The 21,578-nt window shown below is 43.5% G+C and overlaps 8 protein-coding genes across 16 annotated transcripts; 3 read left to right on the top strand and 5 right to left on the bottom strand.

The window, feature by feature from the left end:
* The first annotated feature begins 62 nt into the window (after positions 1-62).
* Positions 63-4,378, top strand: LOC6501209 (E3 ubiquitin-protein ligase Kcmf1). 5 transcript variants are annotated; one of them, XM_014911452.3, is made up of 7 exons: positions 63-212; positions 1,437-1,625; positions 1,687-2,111; positions 2,402-2,662; positions 2,757-3,035; positions 3,106-3,341; positions 3,397-4,378. In XM_014911452.3, exons 2-7 carry the CDS (start codon positions 1,610-1,612, stop codon positions 3,983-3,985), a joined length of 1,806 nt encoding a protein of 601 aa, XP_014766938.1. In that variant the 5' UTR covers positions 63-212; positions 1,437-1,609; the 3' UTR covers positions 3,986-4,378. The 5 variants fall into 5 exon arrangements, with proteins under 5 accessions (XP_014766938.1, XP_032305526.1, XP_014766939.1 ...); XM_032449635.2 differs by having other exon boundaries at positions 76-103; XM_014911453.3 differs by lacking the exon at positions 63-212 and adding an exon at positions 927-1,069.
* On the bottom strand, positions 4,266-6,268 carry LOC6499372. Its single transcript, XM_001954732.4, has 3 exons — positions 6,099-6,268; positions 5,833-6,024; positions 4,266-5,768 (listed from the first exon to the last, which is right to left on the bottom strand). The coding sequence occupies exons 1-3, from the start codon at positions 6,141-6,143 to the stop codon at positions 4,728-4,730; spliced, it is 1,278 nt and encodes a 425-aa protein (XP_001954768.1). The 5' UTR covers positions 6,144-6,268; the 3' UTR covers positions 4,266-4,727.
* Positions 6,269-6,805: 537 nt separating this feature from the next.
* Positions 6,806-8,400, bottom strand: LOC6499371 (E3 ubiquitin-protein ligase Iruka). Its single transcript, XM_001954733.4, has one exon. The coding sequence runs from the start codon at positions 8,139-8,141 to the stop codon at positions 7,011-7,013; it is 1,131 nt and encodes a 376-aa protein (XP_001954769.1). The 5' UTR covers positions 8,142-8,400; the 3' UTR covers positions 6,806-7,010.
* Positions 8,401-8,649: 249 nt separating this feature from the next.
* Positions 8,650-9,502, top strand: LOC6501210 (proteasome subunit beta type-3). Its single transcript, XM_001954734.4, has one exon. It carries the CDS (start codon positions 8,795-8,797, stop codon positions 9,410-9,412), a length of 618 nt encoding a protein of 205 aa, XP_001954770.1. The 5' UTR covers positions 8,650-8,794; the 3' UTR covers positions 9,413-9,502.
* A 4-nt stretch (positions 9,503-9,506) lies between these two features.
* LOC6499370 (MYG1 protein C27H6.8) lies at positions 9,507-10,866 on the bottom strand. Its single transcript, XM_001954735.4, has 3 exons — positions 10,770-10,866; positions 10,406-10,715; positions 9,507-10,348 (listed from the first exon to the last, which is right to left on the bottom strand). Exons 1-3 carry the CDS (start codon positions 10,798-10,800, stop codon positions 9,610-9,612), a joined length of 1,080 nt encoding a protein of 359 aa, XP_001954771.1. The 5' UTR covers positions 10,801-10,866; the 3' UTR covers positions 9,507-9,609.
* Positions 10,867-11,121: 255 nt separating this feature from the next.
* Positions 11,122-19,562, top strand: LOC6501211 (facilitated trehalose transporter Tret1). 5 transcript variants are annotated; one of them, XM_014911456.3, is made up of 8 exons: positions 13,114-13,767; positions 14,250-14,517; positions 14,676-14,815; positions 15,218-15,334; positions 15,395-15,480; positions 15,722-15,838; positions 17,724-19,100; positions 19,166-19,562. In XM_014911456.3, the coding sequence occupies exons 2-8, from the start codon at positions 14,468-14,470 to the stop codon at positions 19,439-19,441; spliced, it is 2,163 nt and encodes a 720-aa protein (XP_014766942.1). In that variant the 5' UTR covers positions 13,114-13,767; positions 14,250-14,467; the 3' UTR covers positions 19,442-19,562. The 5 variants fall into 5 exon arrangements, with proteins under 5 accessions (XP_032305511.1, XP_014766942.1, XP_014766944.1 ...); XM_014911458.3 differs by having other exon boundaries at positions 13,114-13,266; XM_032449620.2 differs by lacking the exons at positions 13,114-13,767; positions 14,250-14,517 and adding an exon at positions 11,122-11,301.
* Positions 16,016-16,970, bottom strand: LOC26514171 (antigen 5 like allergen Cul n 1). The gene is made up of 2 exons (XM_032449656.2): positions 16,865-16,970; positions 16,016-16,805 (listed from the first exon to the last, which is right to left on the bottom strand). Exons 1-2 carry the CDS (start codon positions 16,868-16,870, stop codon positions 16,116-16,118), a joined length of 696 nt encoding a protein of 231 aa, XP_032305547.1. The 5' UTR covers positions 16,871-16,970; the 3' UTR covers positions 16,016-16,115.
* A 123-nt stretch (positions 19,563-19,685) lies between the features above and the next one.
* Positions 19,686-21,369, bottom strand: LOC6499369 (WD repeat domain phosphoinositide-interacting protein 3). The gene is made up of 4 exons (XM_001954737.4): positions 21,136-21,369; positions 20,964-21,050; positions 20,012-20,773; positions 19,686-19,928 (listed from the first exon to the last, which is right to left on the bottom strand). Exons 1-4 carry the CDS (start codon positions 21,200-21,202, stop codon positions 19,822-19,824), a joined length of 1,023 nt encoding a protein of 340 aa, XP_001954773.1. The 5' UTR covers positions 21,203-21,369; the 3' UTR covers positions 19,686-19,821.
* Positions 21,370-21,578: the final 209 nt, after the last annotated feature.

Below are 21,578 nucleotides of genomic sequence, written 5' to 3' on the forward strand. Positions count from 1 at the left end.
CAGAACCGATAGTATCGGTGTTATCAGCATAATTTCAATGCTGGAAACCAGGGATGGTGGCTCGTAGGTATTTTTCTTTTATACGGGTGCGGTCTTACTGCAGGTCAGGAAAAGCTTTTCACTCGATATAACTTATTTTCCTTTCAATTAATACTTTTCGAATGATAGTGTTTTAAAACAATCATTTAAAAATACATGCCGCACTAAGCAAAGTACGTTAACGGGTATTCCAATGGAATGGGGTAATTCCGGTAACCCCCAAAACGGTGAACAAAAAAAACTGCAATGCAATATACAGCAGCAGTCGCAACAACAATAACACATCGAACGGGATGCATATAGGCTGTGCGAAAATTCGCGGTGAACAAAAGATATCCCAGCGCAATTTGCAATTGCGTAGAACAAAAATTCGTATGTGCACACACAGACACACACCAGTGCAAAAAATTGGGCCTGCTATTTGCGCTATAAATGTCAGCAAATTGCGCACCGATGAATAATGAAAAATGAATGCAAAACCAGGCGACGCATAAACTTATAAATAGTGACAAATCACAACCTTAAGCAGGCCTACTGTTATTTCCCAGCTGCCCAATCAGCCTGTCTGCCTAAAGTTCTCGTAAAAGCTCCAATATTGCAGCCTGTAACTATTCGGATTTCCGCCACTGTGGTCTGACGAATAAAAAAAAATTGCACGCGGCGTTGCCAGACAGGCTCGAGAAAAAGCGTAATTCACCAACTAAGAACCCGAGTGCTCATGGCATGATTAATAAAAGTCTGCAAATTTTCCCGAATGGCTGAGAATGTTTATAAACAACCATTAAAGTTCGTCCAAGGATGAATTTGCGAATTTGCATCGCGAGTTTGCACCCACAGTCGTACGGCAACACTTGCGCATATCTGCGCTTTGCTTTTCCAAGGCAGGCGAACGAGGGGTTAAGGCGAGGAAGAGGGATGCAAAAAGCCCACGACATCGTCGAGTCGAAAATTTTCGCGAAACCAAAAAGATAAAAATAAATGTTTACTGTGCTGAAAGAGCTAAGGCATCCGACGGGTAGCAGGGCAAATTGTAATTAACCCACCGCTCCGCCACCCGGCATTCTCACCCCACAAAGTGTTAAATGTAATTTTTCGATGGCTGGCGCTCGATTGTATTGAATAATTCGCTGGCCCAAAGTGGGTTCATGGGAGCGGGAGTGCGGGGGAGTATCATTTTTTTTTTGTGTGTGCTTCTCTTTGGCTTTCGAAAAAGAAAAAAAAAAAAAGAAAACAGGGGGAAGCGAAAGAACCGTAATCGTGAAAGCACGGTGCGAAAATAAATAGAAGAGAAAAGAAACGAAATGTAAAGAGAAATGGGAAGCCCAGGGAAAACAAAAGAAAATACTTGCCAGGTCTGGCTCTTTGTCTCTCAATGATTAATTCCCGCATCATTGCAGCTCCTCCTTGTCCGAATCTTGGTGGCATAGACCCGATCCCCAGCACATTGGAGTCATAGCGCATTGAAAACTGAAAACTGAAAACTGAGAAGCAATCTTCATCGGGAGAGACTCTCCTGAACGCGTGGAAGTGGAAGTGGAAGTGAAGTGAAGCTTACTGCCGCTGCCAAATAATGAGTCGACATGAAGGTAAGTCCTTTGGAAATTATTAACCATTACTGCAATTTAAGTCGATTGATGATTGTTCCAGGCGTCAGCTGCGATTCATGTCTCAAGAGCAACTTTAACGGAAGGAGATACAAGTGCTTGATTTGCTATGACTATGATCTGTGCGCCGACTGTTACGAGGATGGCGTCACTTCCACGCGCCATTTGGTCGAGCACCCAATGCAGTGCATCCTTACCCGCTCCGACATCGAGCTGTACTTTGGCGGCGAGATGCTAACCTCTGACCAGCCACAGAGTTTCACCTGTCCCTATTGCAAAAAAATGGGCTTCAGTGACGCCACCTTGCTGGAGCACGTCTCCGCCGAGCACACGGAGACCAGTCTGGAAGTGGTCTGTCCGGTCTGTGCTGGCCTGCCGGGCGGAGAGCCGAATCTAGTCACAGACGACTTCGCCGGTCACTTAACACTGGAACACAGGCAGGGACCGCGCGAGCTCATTTCCTTTCTGATATCCTTTTCAAAACATTCCAAAAGAATAATATTTTATTTGCAAAGCAAAGAAAAAATAATATTACAATTTTTCTATTTGTTTTTTAACCAATTTTCTTTTATTTTAAAATTCGAAGATGTAATTTTCTCAAAAGTGCTGCAGATAACGATATTATTCGCAATGAAAAACTCATAAAAATATTAAAAACTTTCAGCGTAGTTTCCAAACTGAAATGAGTGCTGAAATTTTTATATAAGATTTTTTTTCCCCCACTTGACAATTGGATAACCTTAACCTATAGACTATACGACGAGCCTTCGGCCATCCGACATGGTGGTGGAGTGCGACGTATTCCCGGACGCACTCTCGGAGGACCGCGCGCAAGGCGCTCCAACATGCACTTCAGCTCTTCGAGCGGATTGTCGGCCTTGTCGCCCTCGGGTCGGGAATCGGTTGATCCCATTGCAGAACTGTTGTCGCAGCTTTCCGGAGTGAGGAGGGGTGGTCCGCCTACGTCGCAGCTGCAACAGCTACAGATGCAGATGCAGTTGGATCGCCAGCAGGTGACGGTAAGGGATAGCTAGTAGCATCTATTATATTTGTGTGTATAAGGAAACTGCGACTTTTGTTGCCTTTTTGTTTTGCCCGCTTGCATTATTTTAGGCATCGCGCCAAATCGATCGGCTGCCAAGGCGTGCGCATCCCATAGTCTCAACATCGAACTTGAATGCAGCCATGGCCGAAGTGATCAGCGGTGGAACAGGAAGCGGAGGAGGTGGAGGAAGCGGCGCAGTTGGAAGTGGTAGTGGCGGCGGCAGCGGAGGCACCGCTCCGCCCAACCTGCGCACCACCGAGTGGCCAGTGACAGCCAGCTTCTCGACATCAGCCAGCAGTCACTCGCAGACTCAGTCGAGTCTGGCCCCCAACCTCAATGCCAGAGAAGTAGTTCATCCCACAGTAGTTCAATCCCATGAATCAGATGTCCACTAATTCCCTTTGTCTCGTTATACAGGCGGTCAGCACTAGCAACAGTAGCACCAATACCCTGGGCATCAGTGTAGGTGTTGGCGGATCGGTTAACGGCAATGGAGCAGGATCGAGCGGAATAGGAGTTGTTGCTGGAGCAAATGGTCAGGCCGTGGGCCAGGTAGGAGCGCCTGCCGGCGAGACCCTTTTGCTGTCTCAGTTCATGCAGCCAACGCTCACCGAGGCCGAGTGGGCGAACGTGGAGCGCAAGCGGGGAGAACGGTAATTAAGTTATTTTACCAATCGCACCAGGATCTTACTAATTATTTTACTTTAGTTCCATGTTTGTGCAGTCGCTTATGCTATCGATGCTCTGCACTGAGGCACTGGACTTGAATGACTCCAATGAGAGCTTGAGCAAGAGTGATAATGTAAATAAGGGGCAACAACAGCAGCAGGATGAGGCCGAGGCGGAGACGCTGCTAAATAACAACGCCGACGTGGAGCAGCTCCCACAACCGGCGATGGTGCGACAGGTGAATCAAATGCAACAAACCTCACCAGAGGACTTTGTGTGTGACGAGTATCGCTATAAAAACAAAAAGGCCAACACAACACAAAGCGGCGCGGCAAGTGGCGTAGGTGGTGTGGGTGGTGGCGGCGGGGGATCGGTCGCAGGATCAGGAGCCGCTGCAGCTCCGGGTGGTGGGACTACCGGCGGAGCTGGCAACAAGCCATCGGCTGATAGAGGCATAGAGAGGCGCGGCGGAGGACGGCCACCGCCGGCAGAAATGGCCACGGGATCGCAGCAGCCTCAGCAGCAACAGTCCACGGCCAATACTGCGGCAACCCAACAGAAATACAAACAAAACGCTAATGCTGCGACGGCGACAGCTAACACAAATCAAATTCCCGACACTAGGTAGTGCCTCTGATGATGTTCACCAAGAGATGCATCAACATCAACAACAACCACAACTACAATAGAAACCACACCCAATGTAGCTGCAGCATCCACAAAAACAAATCTATCACCACCACAAAGAGCAAACAGCAACCGAATAAAACCGAAACCGAAACCGAAACAGAAAAATCAGCAGCCACAGTGGAACTAAAACCAACACAGCCGTATAAGTAACAAGTAAACCGTAGTGGAGGATAGCTGCTGCTCTGGAGGAATCCGATTCGTCTTAAGCAGTTGCTGGCGTGTCCGCCGCAGCAATTTCGTCAAAAAGGAAAACTATATTATGTATCGTTTATTAAATATATTAAAATTTATATAATTATAAAAAATGAGAAGAGATGTGCAGCAAGAAAAATTATTGTAATCATTGAATTAATTATAATTTAAAGAAACCACAAAAACAAAAAAAAAAATGGATGGTGTTTCAAATAATTTTTTAATTACAAAAAAAATTCAAAACTGGGAAGTGTATTGAAGTAAAAATTAGGATCGCAGACCCTGGTAGATATTAGATACCCTCAGAAGCTCAAAATTAGTTTTGCCTTTTAATTTATTTTTAAATCTATAAGTTTTGAAACTTAATCGAGCAACAATTTGAATGGAAATGAATACTGATATGGCAAAATGAAATGCGTATTCTTATCTTCTGATAACACGGGTCTTCTGATGCTTAAATATATTAATCTACAACTTATCAATACCCATTAGGTATCGAATTTTTCCACGTCCAGGGGCGGCAGGTTGCTCAGATCATAAGCGCTCTGAATTCCTCCAGGCCTCATGCAAAACAAACTCTCCACTGCCTTTTTGATTTGCTGCTCAGAGCAATAAGGGTTTATCATAACAATCGAATTAGCCAGCAGTTTGGCTAACTTCTTGAACAGGAATCGATTGGCAATTAGACCATCTTGCAGAGGACCCATCAACTGACAAACAATCCACGGACATATCCGCCGCGTGCAGCTGGCCAGCAGCACCTCGTCCAGCATATCGATTGAGGGGCTCGAGATTTGAGTGGCGAAGTCGTCATCGCTGTCCTCGCCGAAGAGGTCACGGAACATGTCCTTCAGTCTATCCTCACAGCGCCAGTCGGCCTCTAATGAGCGGATCAGACAGGCATTCAGCCTCCTTCTTTGGGCGTAGAGTTCGCAGGGCCAACGACTCTTACGGAGATCTTGCTCCCTTTCCAGAGCGGGTGAGAGGGATGGAAGTGTGGGTGAGGGTGTTTCTTCAGTCTTTTTGGGGCATGGCAGATCGGACTTTTCAATCTCCTCCAGTATGGCCGAAATCTGTGGATCATCGGTCGCAGCGGTGGGTTCAATGCCAAAAATATCATTTAGGTCGATGCGATCATCCCCAAAGAGCATGGCCAGCTCTTGGGCTACTTCGTCCTCAGTTTCACAATCGGGTGAGCCCTGAGTATCCATGTGATTCGTCTCCGGGATCAATGTTTTACAGCGACATATCTTACAAAGCGATTCGTTTTGAGTTTCAGATTCCTCAAGGCTGGCTTGGAATAAATCGATTTTTCGCTGGAGTTCATGGCTACCAAATTCATCCCTCTCGGTTTGAGACAAATACCCATTATAAGATTCATTCCAAACCGTCTGCGTGGTCTTATCTTCTAGTTGGTGGCGCTTGATGGACGCATCCACGCCTTTAACAGGACTAGCTTGAGATTGAATTTGGTCAAAAATAATATTGGCAAGCCGGCATTCCTGAGTGTTTTTCCTTACGACGGCTATCTGTGGAATGGAATATAATTACATATATGTGTATTGGGAAGTCAAGGTCAATTAAATGTAATACCATCTTGACCATTGCTCTTTGGTACACTTGTGCCGCCATGCATGCCTTCAACGCCTTGTCCTCCAGTTGAATCACGCTCTGCGGTATCCAGGCCAAAGCAGTGGGTTTGTGATGGTTTCGAGATTTCGCCGCCCAGGCTTTAACATTCTCCTGTAACTGCCGCTCTAAATAAAGAACGTATTGTTTCCGTACCTAGGCAACCAATAAAATGGTTAAATAAGTTTCTAAATCGAATAAGCAAATATTTATGTATCTTTATTTAGTACCACATCTGAGAGTGCCACAAACTCATTATTGCTCTCTTGTAGCATGATTCCAGTCTTATTTAAGGTTTGTACTTTTCAGTTTAATTGACTTTATCCATTTTTACGTTGTTTACAAACGGTTCATTCCACCAAAAGTGCGTCTATTCGAGAAATAATTTAAACAATGTCACAGCGTTGCCACTAAGTTGAAAACAGATGTTTTTGTCTGAAAAGCTCTAAAAGGACAAGCTAAGGATTTACCGTTTAAAGTTTGGCTACTAATCGGGATACTTTCTAGACTAGACTGTGGATATATTAGACTTGGGGGGTGGTCATGCAGCTGAACCTCCTTTGGCACCGGCACATGGGGCCACGGATCATTACAGACTTCAGGACTAAGGGCTACAGAGATATCCAGTTCCGTAAGACCCTCCTATTTGCCGGCTTTAAGGCGGAGCATCAGACTCTGTGAGCATTTTATAGACATCATATGGAATTTTTATTAAATATTTCTTAAATTCACAGGCGACAGTATTACATAAATCAATAAATATTAAAAAAATTTAGTCAAATAAGTTATAAAATTAATTCAATAGCATTTTTTGATTTACAACATAGTAGTGCCTATTTACATTATATGTTTATATGTTCGTAATAAGCCTATTTTAGTACAAGTCGAGGAAGTTCCATTACAAGACAAAACAAACATGATACAACATCAACAAAAGTCTAGTTTTGCAGAGCCAACGGAATCGCGTAATATTCCGCCATATATTTATTACAAATCGTTATTTTGAACAACAACAAAATTAAGCGTGAGGAAAATCTATTATATATATATGAATAATTGTATTTTAGGGCTAAACTGCTAAGCCGCGGCCAATAATTGGCTTAATTTTGAATATCAATCCGTCGATCGTTATTTTGACCCAGTTAGTCCAGAAACATGTTGTCGTCGTCAAATGTGAAGACGTTGTTGCGAGGCTGGGCGGGATTCGCAGAAGCTTCCGTACGGGCTCGGTTTCTGTCCGTGGGAGTTTGGGTGGAGCTGCTGGTACTGTTGGTTGGGGCTGGGTTCTCTGTTCCTGTAGCATTGCTGGTCGAATTCCTGGCAGCATCTGCTCCATTTTCGGCAGAAAATCCGTCCAGGAGGACGAATTCCTCGTCGGCATCACTGCCGTCGTCCGCAAGTGATTTTCGGCAAATGGGACAGGTGCTGTGAAGATTTAACCATGGCACAATGCAATTCTCGTGGTATAGATGCGAACATGGTAGCTTTCGCACAGTTTCGTCAAGTTTGAAATCGTCCCAGCATATAGAGCACTGAATCTTTCGTTCCACCTCCTCGGCAGTGATCTGCACATTGGGTATCTCGTTTATGCGTTGCGATGATAACGGTGGCGGTCCCGAGGTCTCCATCTGGTTGAGCATCTGGGTAACAATGGTGTCCAAGCCCTCCCGGCCCCATGCATAGTCTCCGGGGTTTCCCATAAAAAACATGTGTGAATTACCACCCCCACCGACGCTACCGCCAGGTCCAGTAACTATTTCAGCCGTGGCGCCGGCCAAGGGCAGACTCTGCAGAAAATCAAACAGCACGTTGTCAAGACGATCAAGATTTGCAGGACGCACACGTCCCCCGGCGGTCAAACCGGCCGACGAACTAGCCGAAGGTCCTCCGAACCCGCCCAGGTGCACCACATTGCCGTGCCGCCTATTTGGTTCAATGGTAATCTCCAAGTTCGGTACATTCCGCATACTCAGTAGCGAGACTATGTCATTGCGCAGTGACTCAACGTTAACCTGGGAGCCTGTGGATGAGCTGCTTCTGCTTTGGCCATCTTGCGATCCTGTTGATCCGCTGCTGCCTGATCGGCCACCGCTTGTGGTGGCAGCTGCCGGTGAAACCGATTCCGGCGCGTTCGCCGGTAGCTCCTCCACGAAGCCGTTGGCACACAGCGGGCAGGTGAAGTCCGCGTTGGGAATGTTGATTTCCACGTTGCACATGTGGCAGAAGAAGCGTTTCGGCTCTGCAGCCCTATCCTCCACCATAGCCTCGGCCATCCTGTGAGTCCTTTTCTATATCCTGCGGGTAACTGGTTGTGCAAGATGCCTAAACCTTTATGTTTGGTTGTTGTTATTTGTCAGCTCTAAGCTTTGCGTTGCACGGGCGGGGACAATGTACGCACACCGAACTCCACGCCGGACATTGGGTCTGCGACGAACTTTGGGGAATTTAATGAATTATATTTTTCTAAAAATAAGGCCTTTCAAAGTGGCCGTCAGCGCAAAAGAGCCGAAATCTTGGAGTCGTCGGGCACACTGATCGATATCGTGCTGCCAACTATTGAAAGTTTCACATATTAAATACATTGGAATAATATTACTTTCTTGAGTTATGATTTTATTTAATAAATTTTACATTTTTTGATAATAAAAAAAAATTAAAATATATTAATTTATAGAAAAGAGCCGTAGAGCTTGCGAATTTACATTAGTCCCGTTTCTTAAAATTAGCCAGGGTGTCAGCACTACCCGGCAAAAGCTGTCAGTTGCCAGACAATTTAAATTCGCTTGTCATATTTAGCACCTTTCAATTTCACAGTCCGGCAACCTAGAGCAGAAACAAAAAGTCATCTTCTCTGGCGGCGTTTAGCATTTTGCAAAATTTTCATTCCCAGCTAAAGTAATTAAATTGAACAAGATCCGAAGGCACCATGTCAATTTTAGCTTATAACGGAGGATGTGTTGTGGCGATGCGCGGCAAGGACTGTGTGGCCATCGCCACGGATCACCGTTTTGGAGTGCAGGCCCAGACCATCTCGACGGACTTCAAGAAGGTGTTCCACATCGCCCCTCGTATGTTTCTGGGACTCACAGGCCTCCAAACAGATATCCTCACTGTTCGCGATCGCCTGATGTTCCGCAAGAATCTGTATGAGACGCGCGAAAATCGCGAGATGGCCCCCAAACCCTTCTCAGCCATGTTGTCCAGCTTCCTATACGAGCACCGTTTTGGCCCGTATTTCATTGAACCAGTGGTGGCAGGTCTGGATCCACATACCCTCAAGCCCTTCATATGCAACATGGATTTGATTGGTTGCCCCAACGAACCTGTTGACTTTGTGGTAGCCGGCACCTGTGCGGAGCAGTTGTACGGCATGTGCGAGACCCTCTGGAGGCCAGACTTGGAGCCTGACCAGCTGTTCGAGGTGATCGCCCAGTCTATGATGAATGCTTTCGACCGCGACGCTATGAGCGGTTGGGGCGCCACGGTCTACATCATTGAGAAGGACAAGATTACGGAGCGCTCACTGAAGACCCGCATGGACTAGATGATGTTAAGAGTTCTCTTGGTGATTTTGCAAACAATTTTAAGAGAAATATACATATATACAAATAAAATTTGTTTAGGTACAAACTAACCGATTTTGTGAAGTCTGCCATTTATTCTGGTACTATTAACATCATAGGTGTCTTAATTACGAAACACTTTATTGAAGCAATATTTAAATTTAAAAATTTTTGTCATTTACTCCTCGGACCACTCAATAGATTTCTTAGCCATTGACAAGGCAGCCTCTTCGCTTTTAGCACCGCCAATGAACCCACTATGGTGAACAAAGACGAGACCTTCCACTCCTGCCTTTTTAGACAGCTCTTCATCTCGCAATCCTCGCCACGGCGTGGGAAGGAACTTGCGTCCGACGAAGCTGCTGGGACTCACGGGGACTCCAGCGACTCGCCAACTAGTGCCATCATTAAACACGACCAGCTTTGGCACACCCTCCACCTTGTATTCTTTCTCCAGATCTGCCAAATGTGCCTTCCAAGGGCAGAAAGTCTTTAGTACCAAGATCTCGCCGGAAGGATAGACACTTTTTGCATTTTCCAAAGCTTCTCGAACATAATCTCTGGCAGCTATCCAGGAGCATGAGACTTCTATTACGTTTTGCACAAATTCCCGACCAGCAACTTCCATAGCTTGGCTGAACCGCTGTTCGATATCCACGCTTGTCTCCTGCCAGGAGGGATTTAGTTTTCCGATCCGGGCGGAAAGATGGGTGGAAATTTTGTAAACTGGTTCTCCGCCCTCGAACATGGGTACACCGTTATCGATGGCGTCCAATTCACTGATTAGGTTTCTGTAAATCTGAATAAAGGCCAGTTTGAGGTTTTGCGGAGACAGTTGGATGCCTCGTTCCTTTTGCAAAATGCTTTGGATGACTCTCTCGCCGTAGTGACTATAGACCAAGCCAGCACTGCTAAGCCTGTTGAAGATTAGACGATCGTGTACAATGATCTTAGAGATTTGGAGCTAATCTTACCTGATCACGTTAAATTCCTCGCTAACTTCTGGACGAATACTGCTGAGAGTTTCTCCGAATGTTTTTTGATGGTGATCATACCATTTCTTTCCATGATCATATTCTCCACCCACATCCACAATTATATCACACTTTTCCCTCAGTTGTTTGTCGTCCCGGCTGCGGAAAATCTCTGCATTTTCGTACTCCGGCAGCTGTTTCAGCATGAAGCAGGCCACCACCTCGTCGCAGTGAAAGGTGCCGTTGTGAGTGCCGATCCACAGGGGTGAGCGCTTAGGGGGTGTGCTTCCAGCCATTCTAGTCAATAGTTCTGATATAAACGTGTCATTTATTTAATAAAAATAGGTTTTAAGAGACTACTTACGAAAACGCGGTAAAATAAGTCTTCCTAGCATTAGGGATGGAAGCACCGAGGCATCGATAAATCATACTTCACAGCGACATCGATGGCAACAGGTGGAACTAACGATAAGATGTGAAAGGTGGCATCATTGGTAACGGATTTTCAAATTGAATAAATTTAAGCTTGAAACTGAATTAATTAGCCTTAGTTTTTAGCATGATTTTACTAAAATGATATGAAAAAATATACCTGGTGTTCCTTACATGTACCAAGCACTGCCAGCTGATTAGAAATTCAACCTCTCAGCCATCGTTTGCATGGGCGTTCGAGTTGATCTAATTAATTAACAATTTGATGTTAATTTTTAAAACAACTTATAGCGACTACTTGGACTTTTGCTTCGATTTGAGAAAATCAATTGGAGAAAATTTCAGTAGGTCTCAGCATCTCAGAACCCACGCATGGATATTCAATAAATCGAACTAAAATAGTAACTTTCCGCAATGGCCGAAGCCCGATTACGCCGAAATATTAGTCGGCAAGTACCAGCAATGTAAGAGTGAAATTAATATACAAGATAAAAAAAAAAGAATATTAAAGTGGTTAAAAACTTGTAAGCCCCTGCTGGGAATTGAATTATATAACACAACTACTGCCTCAAGTTATTTAAATTTTGCATTTCCGTTAATTGTCGGCAGCAACTGATGAGCAAACAATTAAAACCTAAATAGTTTGTGTGTGCGTGCCTTAGTCTGGCAACAGAAAAAAAGCACATAAATCACTGGCGACTACAATGATCACGTGTGTGAGCGTACAAAAACAGTTTACATCAAATTGTTGCACAGACATTTTCCCTGTTTTCAGCCTCCCACGACCTTCAGTTTGATGCGAAAGCTCGGAAATCGACAGGTTCTAGTGGAAAAGGAAGCTGCTGGAACCGCACCAAACTCGTTTCTAAATACTTCTCCAATTCAATCGTGAAACGCAACTCAAAGATTAAAGTGCAATATACGCGATCCTGGGGGATTGTTTGTGTGATCATTGCAGACACATTGCTTATCAAATCGTGGAACGGTTTCGACCTCAGCTTCTTTCAATTAGGCTTATCATTACGATTACGTTAGAAGTTCGTTGCCACTGTAAAAAGCCGCTCGTTTTTTAGATTACCCTAGCAATTACTTTTTCACGCCCATAAACAAATGAGCAAATAGCAAAAGTACACAAAAATTTTTACCTGGCATTCACACTTGGTGATATATTTATAGAAAAAATGTAAGGCAATAGTCTTTAGTTTACTTTTTGTTTTGGAATTTTTACCTTATTGCAACCATAAAACCAAAAAGCTTAGCTCACGTAGTGAATTGTAATACGCATTTTTGAACGTAGAGGGTATTTCGTGTCCCAAACCTAAAGTTGGTGGTGGGATTTTCTCCTATATGGCCATTTAACTTATATTAGCGATGCTTTTTTTCCAGCAAATTGCTTAATAACACAAATATGTGAGTAATGCTTGAACGCGTCAAAGCAAAGCCAATGGCAATTAGATGGAGCAGTCAAAAAATATTAATAATTCGGACGATGACGGCTTTACACCTATTTGTTAGAAATTGATTTCCGCACCACCTAATAAAGCACTTAGTTTCGTTACCATTTTTTTCATCCAATATTTACCCGCGAAATTGCTAACAATAAGTAATTTATTTAAATAGAGTGATGACAAATTGCAGAATGATGCTGTGATTGGCCTGTAATAGGGTAAGAAATTGTTAAGTACCAGTATTGTAGTTTTGGGGAATAGCTTAAGTGAACTTAAGTGGGTTTCGTGTAAGTTTTTTAGGGGGGTCTCTTGATCAATGAGGGACTGTTACACGCTTCTGGTTCTATTCATGTGTGACGGCTTTTATGCAATTGTCGGCTAACTAATGCGAGATACACCGTTTCCTGGCTTAAATTTGCATCGTGTAAGCTCTAACTAGAATAGTATGTGTATTTATTTTCACCCAGAACCTGAATCGGAATGCTGGCTAGTGGAGCAGCTAAAGTATTGATTTGAATTGAATTGAATTCGCATCGACTTGGGGGAGGGGAAGATTTAGTGACGGGGCATTCATCAGGTAAATAAAAAATAAACAAAACTGGTTTGTCGGCAACTTAATTGTTTTCGTACTGAATGAATATCTTTTAGGTGCTTTGTTTCTTTATTTTTTGTTAATTCACCCCCCTCTGTTACCAAATTTTCTACTACTAATTGGCCCAAATGCCAGTTGGCGAGCTTTTTGTAAGCTCGGCTTTGTGGAAAGCTTCCTGTCGTCGCTTTGTTGTAACGGGACAGTTGGAGGCAGAAATTCGCGCTCAGCTTGGGTTTCGGTTTCAGTTTGTTTTTACCGCGCGACACGTTCAGGTGTTAGCCCTAACCGCCGGGCAGCCTTAGACTTCTCAAAGAATTTCTCGCGGAATATATTAAGTGTAGTGTAGTGGAGTTTGTCAAATAATGTCATTCAGCCTAAGTAGCTACTAGGTATCAACACTCTTGCTCCTGTTTAAAAAAAAAAAAACAGCCAAAAACCAGTTGAGATTTTTTGGCGAAATCATTCGAAAGTTCAACAGACCGATTAAACCTGCTGTAATCCCTTAACAAACGACTTGTATGCGTATAGTATACATATATCTCATCGATTAAGTGCAGTGTTTCGACTTCGTCTTGGAGTTCCGTGGCACGCAGCTCCTCCTTTAACCCTTTAATGCAAGTTAGAAGCTTGGCCATTAACCGCCTGACTTATGGCCATTAACGAGCGAGTTTTTGTGTTTTATTTTTTGTTTTCGCTATTGTGAAACCTTTATCTGAAAATGTCTCAATCTCAGTAAATATAGCAATCGGGTGCTATATACCCCAAAAAGCAAAGTCAAGAATTGACACTGGATTTTCGAAAAAGTTAAAACCTACCGAAGGTGGATATTCCACATACAGACGGCAGTCGGTGAAGGTGCGGCACCATCCGTGGAAGTTTTTCGATTTCGGGTTCGTCTTCAAAAACTTTAACGACCGGTTTACCGGGATCCCATTACCACAATGCGATTTATTACACATCTCATAGATAGTGTCTTACCACTAAACTCAATTTCTATCCAACCCAAAAATAACTGGTTTTCACGCTCAAGGCTTTCCTTTTTTCAAAATTTGACTTAATTTGTGCAGATGCATAAATTTCATATTAATTTTCATAAATCATCGGATGATGATATCCCACGTGAGAAATGAATTGAGAATTGAATACAATCCGCACCTTATTGCTACTTTCTTGTTGGCTTTTAAAAAGAAATTATTTCCGACGCGTACACACATATAAACACGTAATAGTCAATTGTGTCAAAAACTTCACTCGCCCCCCAATATCACATCGCATAATAAACGAGCTGGAATAAATAAAGAAAGCGGACAAAACAAGAAGACGTCGAATAAGTGTCGAATTATTGAGTATTTTTTCTTTGATTTCAAAAAAGGTTTCGCCACTTAGCGCCACTGTCGGGAGCCATTAATAAAAAATGATTGCCAAATGATGCCAAACTAATGGGAAAAAGCCAATGTATATAGTATAGTACTCAGTGGAGTAGTGACACTGCAAAATAAATAAAAATTATAAGCTCACAGGCAAAGAAAACAAACTAAGACGAACAGCAGCACGTGAACAAACTTAAAGGCGCATCAAGTATACGCCACGATGTCCAATGGCAAGGCCGACACAGCTGGCGCAACAGCTGAGAAAAACGGGTAAAAAAAAAATATTAAAAAAATATTAAAAAATACAGTTGCAACAACTGGTAGTGCAGCAGGCATAGTTCTCGCTTAGACAATGAAGCATCGTTTAATTGCCATCTGAAAATCAAAACTAATGGAATGCTAAATACACACTTCTCCCTCCATTCCAGATCTCTGAACGATCGGCCATTGTTCATGCAAGGCGTTAATGGAGGACGCATTGCACCCGCCAACGATGTGGAAGTCAGCAACTTTCGCCGCGCCCTCCCACAGTTCCTTGCTGTTAGTATTAAGAACATATTGCTATTCGGTAAATAACACATATATTCCAAATAAACCCTCTCTTATACGCCTCACAAAAGGGGGAATGAAATTGAGGATCCATCCCTTAAAACAAAATCAGCCAATTGCAATTATCAGTCATTATTTAAGTCGGGGATTTTACGATAACTCGCGCCTGCAATTAAACAATCATTAGGAAATTAGAAGTTGGTTTGCAATTCTCTTAAATATTCAACACTTTGATGTTTATGGATGCTTGTAAAATTCTACTCAAGACAGATTTTTATGCAAAAATCTATAAAACATACAAAATTTACACCATCAAATAAAAATTATATGCATTCCTTTCCATAAAATTTCATTCCTCCTTATTAAAAAATAGTATATACATAACTATATTTTATTACAAGTATAATTATTAACTCTTAAGGCTATGGCATGACATTGGGTTTTCCCACGATCGTGATCCCTGCCATTCAGGGCGGCGAGGGACGCAGTGAGTCCAGTGGCGACATTATCCTCAACAAGGATGAGATCTCCTGGTTCAGTAAGTCCTTGAAGTCTATTATCATTTTATTAATTAATGAAATTCAAATTAATATTTTAGGTTCTATTAATCTGATTTGTGTGCCACTGGGTTGCTTGTTTTCGGGAATTATAACCCAACCTTTGGGAAAACGAAGAGCTATGCAGGTATGTAATATCTTACTAACTTCTTATTAATTAATCTACATTTAATTTGGCTTAGATCCAAAGATATACTTAGCCACAATAATTTTGCGGCTCATTGCAGTGCAGGTTGGGTTACTTCGGTTACCGATCGCTCGGAACACTGACACACTGAGCTGGAAATGAGCTGCATGACTTTGTTTGGCTTATGCAATTATGTTTATCCATTGGTGCTGATCCACCGATCCCCTCTGCTTGCTTCCAGTTTGTCAACCTGCCCATTCTGGCCGCCTGGCTGCTGTTTCACTTTGCGACGCGCACGGAGCACCTGTATGCGGCTTTATGCTTGGCTGGACTCGGCGGCGGTTTAATGGAGGCGCCGGTAAGTGAATCCCAACCACACCGATTAATTGCTCTGAACTATAGATACCTTGTCACATGCTTTGTGCCGAGGGAGCTTCAACTTTAAAACCCTTTGTTTATCCACTGATTTGCATAATTCTCCAGAAAGGGAATGTGTTTTTCCGCTGTTGAAACTGCCAGATGATGTAGGTGCGAAAATATTATTTTTAAATGATTAAGAGAAGCTATAAAAATACAAAATATACAAACTTTTATCCGAAGAGCTTTAGTTTATTAGGATAGAATAAGAAGAGTTACTAACCTTTTTTTTTAGAAAAATTAGTTATTAAAGAACTTAAATCAAATGGAGGTGTGGTTCTGGGGGTTTCTGATTTTGTGTTTTGAGAAGATTCATTTTTGGGAGGTTGTGATTGTTTACTTCGATCCTTAAACTTTCCTTTGATTTTGCTGCGTAATTTTGGGATGGTGTCATAGAGTTTGCCACCAGACACCACCCTATGGGAGAAGAGGCACGTGGCATACATCCTCCCTATGGCACTTAGCATGCCACAACCGATGTATCTGTTTTTTTCATTCAACAAATTACCGGCTGCCATTACAAGGGGATTGGGATTTTGGGGAAAACTGTCCACGTCTTCGGGACTCAACTTTTGTGCGGCTGCAATCCATTTGTCTGTGAAGGAAATCATATCGGGAAAGACACCAGGTCTCAGTACCATAAAATCCGAGGTTTCACCCGCCTTTCTGAACCGATGTGTGTTGATGCAAAATCCCTCCAGTGTGTCCTGGCACTGGTTGCTCACCCGCATCGCGAGGATCCACAGATCGTCATCCCAACTTAGCGGCGTCAATTTTTTGGCTCGGGGCAGGGTCGGAACCTTTCCATTCATAACCCTTTGACGAAATGTGTTTATTCTCTTCAGTATATAGTCCCTTTGTCCAGTTAGCCCGACTCCCTCATGCCTTTTACCGCATCTGGGACTCCACTAGAATTGTTAAATAAATGATTTAATTTATTTAAAAAACGTGTATCTAAATTACTTACAAACATTTTGTTGCAAGTGAGGTGCGGTTTGTTGGCAGGACAGATGCGAGCATTACACAGATCGATTGGTTGAACTGGATCTGAATAAGACTCTTTGGGTGTATAAAATGGCCATTTGGTTCGGTAGATGACGTTGAAAGACCGGCGGACCAAAAGCAAGAAAATTAAATATTTAAACAACATTGTAACAAACAACATATGTAAAAATATAACTAAAACTAAGTATAAACTAACTATTTGTTTATTGGCGATAAATAATGGCAATTTGTACGCTTTGATTTGCCATTAAATACGAGTTATTTTCTTAAAAGTTAATTTAGTTACTGGGTTACTTCTTTTCTAAGCAAATTAAGAACTCAATAGACCTTTAAATGCCATGATCAGAAGGTCTTCTACACCTGTGATTACCGATTCCGTTGAGTATGTTTGTGTCATTTGCTGATTGCCCCTCATGATTGCACATACTGACCCACATACTCCTCTTGCAACAATGGCTAGCCGCGTCGTTACTCCAACATGACCTTGGCCAACTCCTTGAGAGCTTTGGCAGCCACTTGCCACTTGACTTTGCCACAAGTTGGCTGTCTATTTCTGTTTTTAACCCATTGTAACTTGGTTTTTAGTAGAAAAGAGGTATGCGGTATATATATACTCATATAATATTTATTTTTACTAATTCTAGTCTGAATTATCTACCATTTTAAGTAATTACTTTTTTATTAGTTAATTTCTAAGAAAATGTTAACATTTTAAAAAGCGTCTCAAATCAGAAAACTCTAATCTCTTGAAAAAATAACGATGATTTGAAAATGTTTCTTAAATGACACCGTACTAACGGACGACCTTGTGGTTCTTGCAGGTGCTCACCTATGTGGCCGAGATCACAGAGCCAAAGTACCGGGGCATTCTATCAGCTCTGGGAACTACCTGTGTCATCACCGGTGTCTTCATACAGTTCATACTGGGATCTCTGATGGACTGGCGAAGTGTGGCTGCGGTGAGTTCGGCCTTTCCGGTCATTACCATTGTGATGCTGTGCTTTGTGCCGGAGTCTCCGGTCTGGCTGATCCGCGAACAGAGATTCCGAGAGGCTGTGAAGTCACTGCAATGGCTGCGTGGCTGGGTACCCGAGCACAAGATCGAGGCGGAGTTCAATCAGTTGTACGACGAACTGATCACCCAAAAGGCCATCGAAATGGCTGCCGATGGAGCACCGCCCCCGGGACAGCGTAGTACTCTGGCCCAACGATTGCGAATGTGGCGGAAGCGTAGTTTCCTGGTGCCCTTCATCCTGGTATCCTTTACCTTCTTTACGGGCCACTTCTCCGGAAAGACGCCTCTGCAAACGTACGCTGTCCAGATTTTCCACACCCTCAAGGCGCCGATGAACAAGTACCATGCCACCATTCTCCTCGGAGTGGCCGAGATGCTGGCCACCATTTTGGGTGTTTGCCTGATCCATTTTACAGGCAAGCGACCATTGGTTTTGGTTTCCACTGTCGGAACAGGCCTGTGTTTCTTCGGTACTGCCACCTACGCTCATTTCCTGAATGAAGTTCCGGGCTTCACGGTCAACAATGTGGTGGTCAATGCCTCCTCAATCGTGCCCAAGGAGGCCATACTCTCCCAGGCTAATATCTCAAAGATTTTTGAGTCCGAACAAATGGCTATCAGACAGGAAACGGAACAGTTTACGACATTGCTGCCGGACTTGGAAACCACAACCTTCTTCGAGACGGAATCAAACAATCGCAGTAAGCGGCAAGCCGATGATTTGGATACTACGGATGCTCCGTTGGAGACCACAATGTATCCAGAGCCAGTCAGCAGTCCAGAACCCCCTCCCAGTTCTACCACTACTCCGACGACTACGTCGACAGCAAAACCACCCATAGTGGAGGAAATTCTACTGGTGGTGCCGAAGCAGGAGCATAACTATCTGGTTTGGCTGCCACTCATTCTATTGCTGCTATCTGCCTTCTTCTCCCACCTGGGCATCCGCATGATACCCTGGATTCTCATCGGCGAGGTATTCCCCGCAGAGATACGTAACAGTGCCTCTGGATTTGCTGGCGGGGTGGGATATATATTCGGGTTCTTGGCCAACAAGCTCTTCCTGGTAATGCTCAGCGCACTTACTTTGCCAGGAACGTTCGCATTCTACGCTAGTGTGGCCTTTGTGGGAACCATTGTGCTTTACTTCACACTTCCGGAGACGGAAGGACGTACCCTGGGTGTAAGTGTTGCACGAATTTGTATATAAGAAGTAATTCAATTAATGGCAAAAACATATTTTTTTAGGAAATTGAGGCACACTTTTCTAAGAAATCCGACATGAATCTGCTGCGCAAGCAACCCAGCGCCAAGTTGCCAATAAAGGAGGAAACTCCATATCCGGCAAACACCCTTAACGTTGAAAGCATGCAGAGTTTCCACGTACCTATCACCTCGCAACAGCAGGCCAAGATCATCCATCTGCAGCAGAGTGACTTCACTCCCAGGCCACAGAACGGCCGTACAGCTAACACAGGAATGACCAATCCGGCATTTGAGGAGAGCAACACCACGCACCTGTGAGGGCCATATTGTTATGTGGCTGTATTGTTAGTGTCATTGCCTAATTACATCCTTATCTCTAAAAAGTGCTTAACATTTCAGTGATATTTCTGAGAAATAAACATAGTTTTATACATGTGTATATGAAGTGGGTCTTGTTTGGCGATGAACTTTACGATTTAAAATGGTAACAAAATGCAAATACATTTTTAACAATTTGGAAGTTTTTGAAATTGCTTGCGCCCGCTTATTAAATAATCCATAGTTTGTCTCAATGTTAAGCTAACTTTTATGTGAACTCGACTTTTAACGTATTTTAAAGCATGCTTATAAGTAGTATTGTATAACACATTTCCTTGGAGATATATAATTTTAAAGATGCAGCTAACGCTGGTTGTTTCCTATGTCTCGTCGTCCTGTAGCTCGAGGAATTGTGTGCAGATGTCCCGACTGCATTCGCCCTTGTTATTGAATAGGAATTTATAATAATGGCCGTCCGCACAAATGGCTATTTAAAAACAATAAAAAAAAAAAACAATTAGATAATGGGAAGCCCAAGGGAGTTGTGGCTGCATATGCCCAAAAACTCACCCACAACCGAATTCGGGTCGGCACCGAAGGCACAAACACATCTGGGTCCCTGGGGTATTGAGAACTTAACGAAGCTCCACTGGCTCGAGAAATACTTCGGTAATATAGGCAGAGACGATTCACGCGGCTTGTTATCCTCCAGGCTGAAGACGTGAATGGTTCCGTGATCGGAGGCTACAACCAGCATGGTGCTCTGATGGTTGAAGTTGATGCAAAATATATTGGCGTGATTGCTACCTCTTCTCAGTTCCGAAACCTTCTTGCCACTCTCCGTGTCGAAGATGCGAATGAGGGTGCCCTTCTCCCCCGCAGTAGCCAGTCGGGTGCCCTGTAAGTTCAGGGCGATGCAGCAAATTGCCGCCTCGTGGGCAATCACTTCCAAAGGAGCACGCTCAGTGTTGGCCAAGTCCACAATCTGGACGTGACCGGTGCGCCGGCCGGGGAATGCGAGGAGGCTCTTATTGCTGTGCGGACACAGCACACATAACCCATTCGGATTGGAACTGGTCTCGAACACATGCAACTGCTGCGGCTGTTGCGTGAATGTGAACACTTTTATCACACCTTCCAGGACAACCACAATACGATCCCGACGTAGTCTCACTGCCCGCACTGGCTGGTTGAAGTCCAACGATATAGCTGGTGACTTTTTGAGATCGTCCCACACGATCACTTTATTTGGGGGATAGAGGGGCCGGATGCCACCGCCCACCAGAGCCAGATAATTGCAGCGGAACAACATCTCCACATGGCCGAGACCACCTATGGATAACAATGGATAAGCGTTCACACGGGTTCTTCATAATATCGTATGGCAAGGTGTTTCTAGCACAATGCAGAAACCCAACAAGCTTTATTAAAGACAGAATTATAGATCGGATTGTGGGTTTCTGAAATTTGTTGTGCTAACTCCGGCTGACCGAAGTTATTATGCTTTTTGAAAGAATATTACCCTCTGGAAAGTACTGGCGCTCCTTCTCTTTCAGCGGATCACAGTTGTAGACGCGGAATCCCGTGTCCGTCGCACAGGCAAAGCATCCTGCAACGCAATAGGTGTTATACATAGTTCAGAGTCATTCTATATCATATAAATAAACAACACACAACTATACACATTTACATACCCTGGTCCTGGTTAAAAGCTGCATAGAGCAGCCCATTTCCGTACGGATTCTGCTCCGTCAGATTCATTGCACTCTCTGTGGTATGCTGAACACCCTGCCAGTGGCGAAATCTTTATTTTTATTAGTGGCCACAGGAAATAAGAATTCAGTGGGACGGCAACAGCGGATGATTTTATTTTTCGTATAAAAACAATGGCGCAGTGTTAGAAGGCGTAGAAAAACCCGTGCCGCAAGTCGATAGAAGCGATAGCTTTTTCATTATTCGGCAGCCTTTTTATCGAATTCTGCCGAAAAATGTAATTCAGATAGATTGGGGATAGATTGTATAAAGCAAAATACATAAAATAGTAGAGTATAATTAATATATATAAACCAATCCAGTATAAAGTTCTATGCTATTATTGCTAATATGCTTACTATTGACATAATTTGATCAATGTCAT

The sequence above is a fragment of the Drosophila ananassae genome, chromosome 2L (assembly GCF_017639315.1).
Source record: "Drosophila ananassae strain 14024-0371.13 chromosome 2L, ASM1763931v2, whole genome shotgun sequence".
Lineage (NCBI taxonomy): Eukaryota > Metazoa > Arthropoda > Insecta > Diptera > Drosophilidae > Drosophila > Drosophila ananassae.

Bases quoted from the DNA above. Each gene is read 5' to 3' on its own strand.
- LOC6501209 (XM_014911452.3), top strand. The intron at 2,663-2,756 runs GTAAGGGATAGC...GCATTATTTTAG, and splicing joins TGGATCGCCAGCAGGTGACG to GCATCGCGCCAAATCGATCG. The intron at 3,036-3,105 runs GTAGTTCATCCC...CTCGTTATACAG, and splicing joins CCAACCTCAATGCCAGAGAA to GCGGTCAGCACTAGCAACAG.
- LOC6499372 (XM_001954732.4), bottom strand. From the start codon at position 6,143: ATGCTACAAGAGAGCAATAATGAGTTTGTGGCACTCTCAGATGTG. The intron at 6,025-6,098 runs GTACTAAATAAA...TTGGTTGCCTAG, and splicing joins TTGTGGCACTCTCAGATGTG to GTACGGAAACAATACGTTCT. The intron at 5,769-5,832 runs GTATTACATTTA...TCCATTCCACAG, and splicing joins AAAGAGCAATGGTCAAGATG to ATAGCCGTCGTAAGGAAAAA.
- LOC6499371 (XM_001954733.4), bottom strand. From the start codon at position 8,141: ATGGCCGAGGCTATGGTGGAGGATAGGGCTGCAGAGCCGAAACGCTTC.
- LOC6501210 (XM_001954734.4), top strand. From the start codon at position 8,795: ATGTCAATTTTAGCTTATAACGGAGGATGTGTTGTGGCGATGCGCGGC.
- LOC6499370 (XM_001954735.4), bottom strand. From the start codon at position 10,800: ATGCTAGGAAGACTTATTTTACCGCGTTTTC. The intron at 10,716-10,769 runs GTAAGTAGTCTC...CGTTTATATCAG, and splicing joins ACTTATTTTACCGCGTTTTC to AACTATTGACTAGAATGGCT. The intron at 10,349-10,405 runs GTAAGATTAGCT...AATCTTCAACAG, and splicing joins GAGGAATTTAACGTGATCAG to GCTTAGCAGTGCTGGCTTGG.
- LOC6501211 (XM_032449620.2), top strand. From the start codon at position 11,252: ATGGCCGAAGCCCGATTACGCCGAAATATTAGTCGGCAAGTACCAGCA. The intron at 14,816-15,217 runs GTAAATAACACA...TTAACTCTTAAG, and splicing joins TAAGAACATATTGCTATTCG to GCTATGGCATGACATTGGGT. The intron at 15,839-17,723 runs GTAAGTGAATCC...TGGTTCTTGCAG, and splicing joins GCGGTTTAATGGAGGCGCCG to GTGCTCACCTATGTGGCCGA.
- LOC6499369 (XM_001954737.4), bottom strand. From the start codon at position 21,202: ATGAATCTGACGGAGCAGAATCCGTACGGAAATGGGCTGCTCTATGCA. The intron at 20,774-20,963 runs GTAATATTCTTT...TGTTATCCATAG, and splicing joins GCGCCAGTACTTTCCAGAGG to GTGGTCTCGGCCATGTGGAG. The intron at 19,929-20,011 runs GTGAGTTTTTGG...GTTTTTAAATAG, and splicing joins CGACCCGAATTCGGTTGTGG to CCATTTGTGCGGACGGCCAT.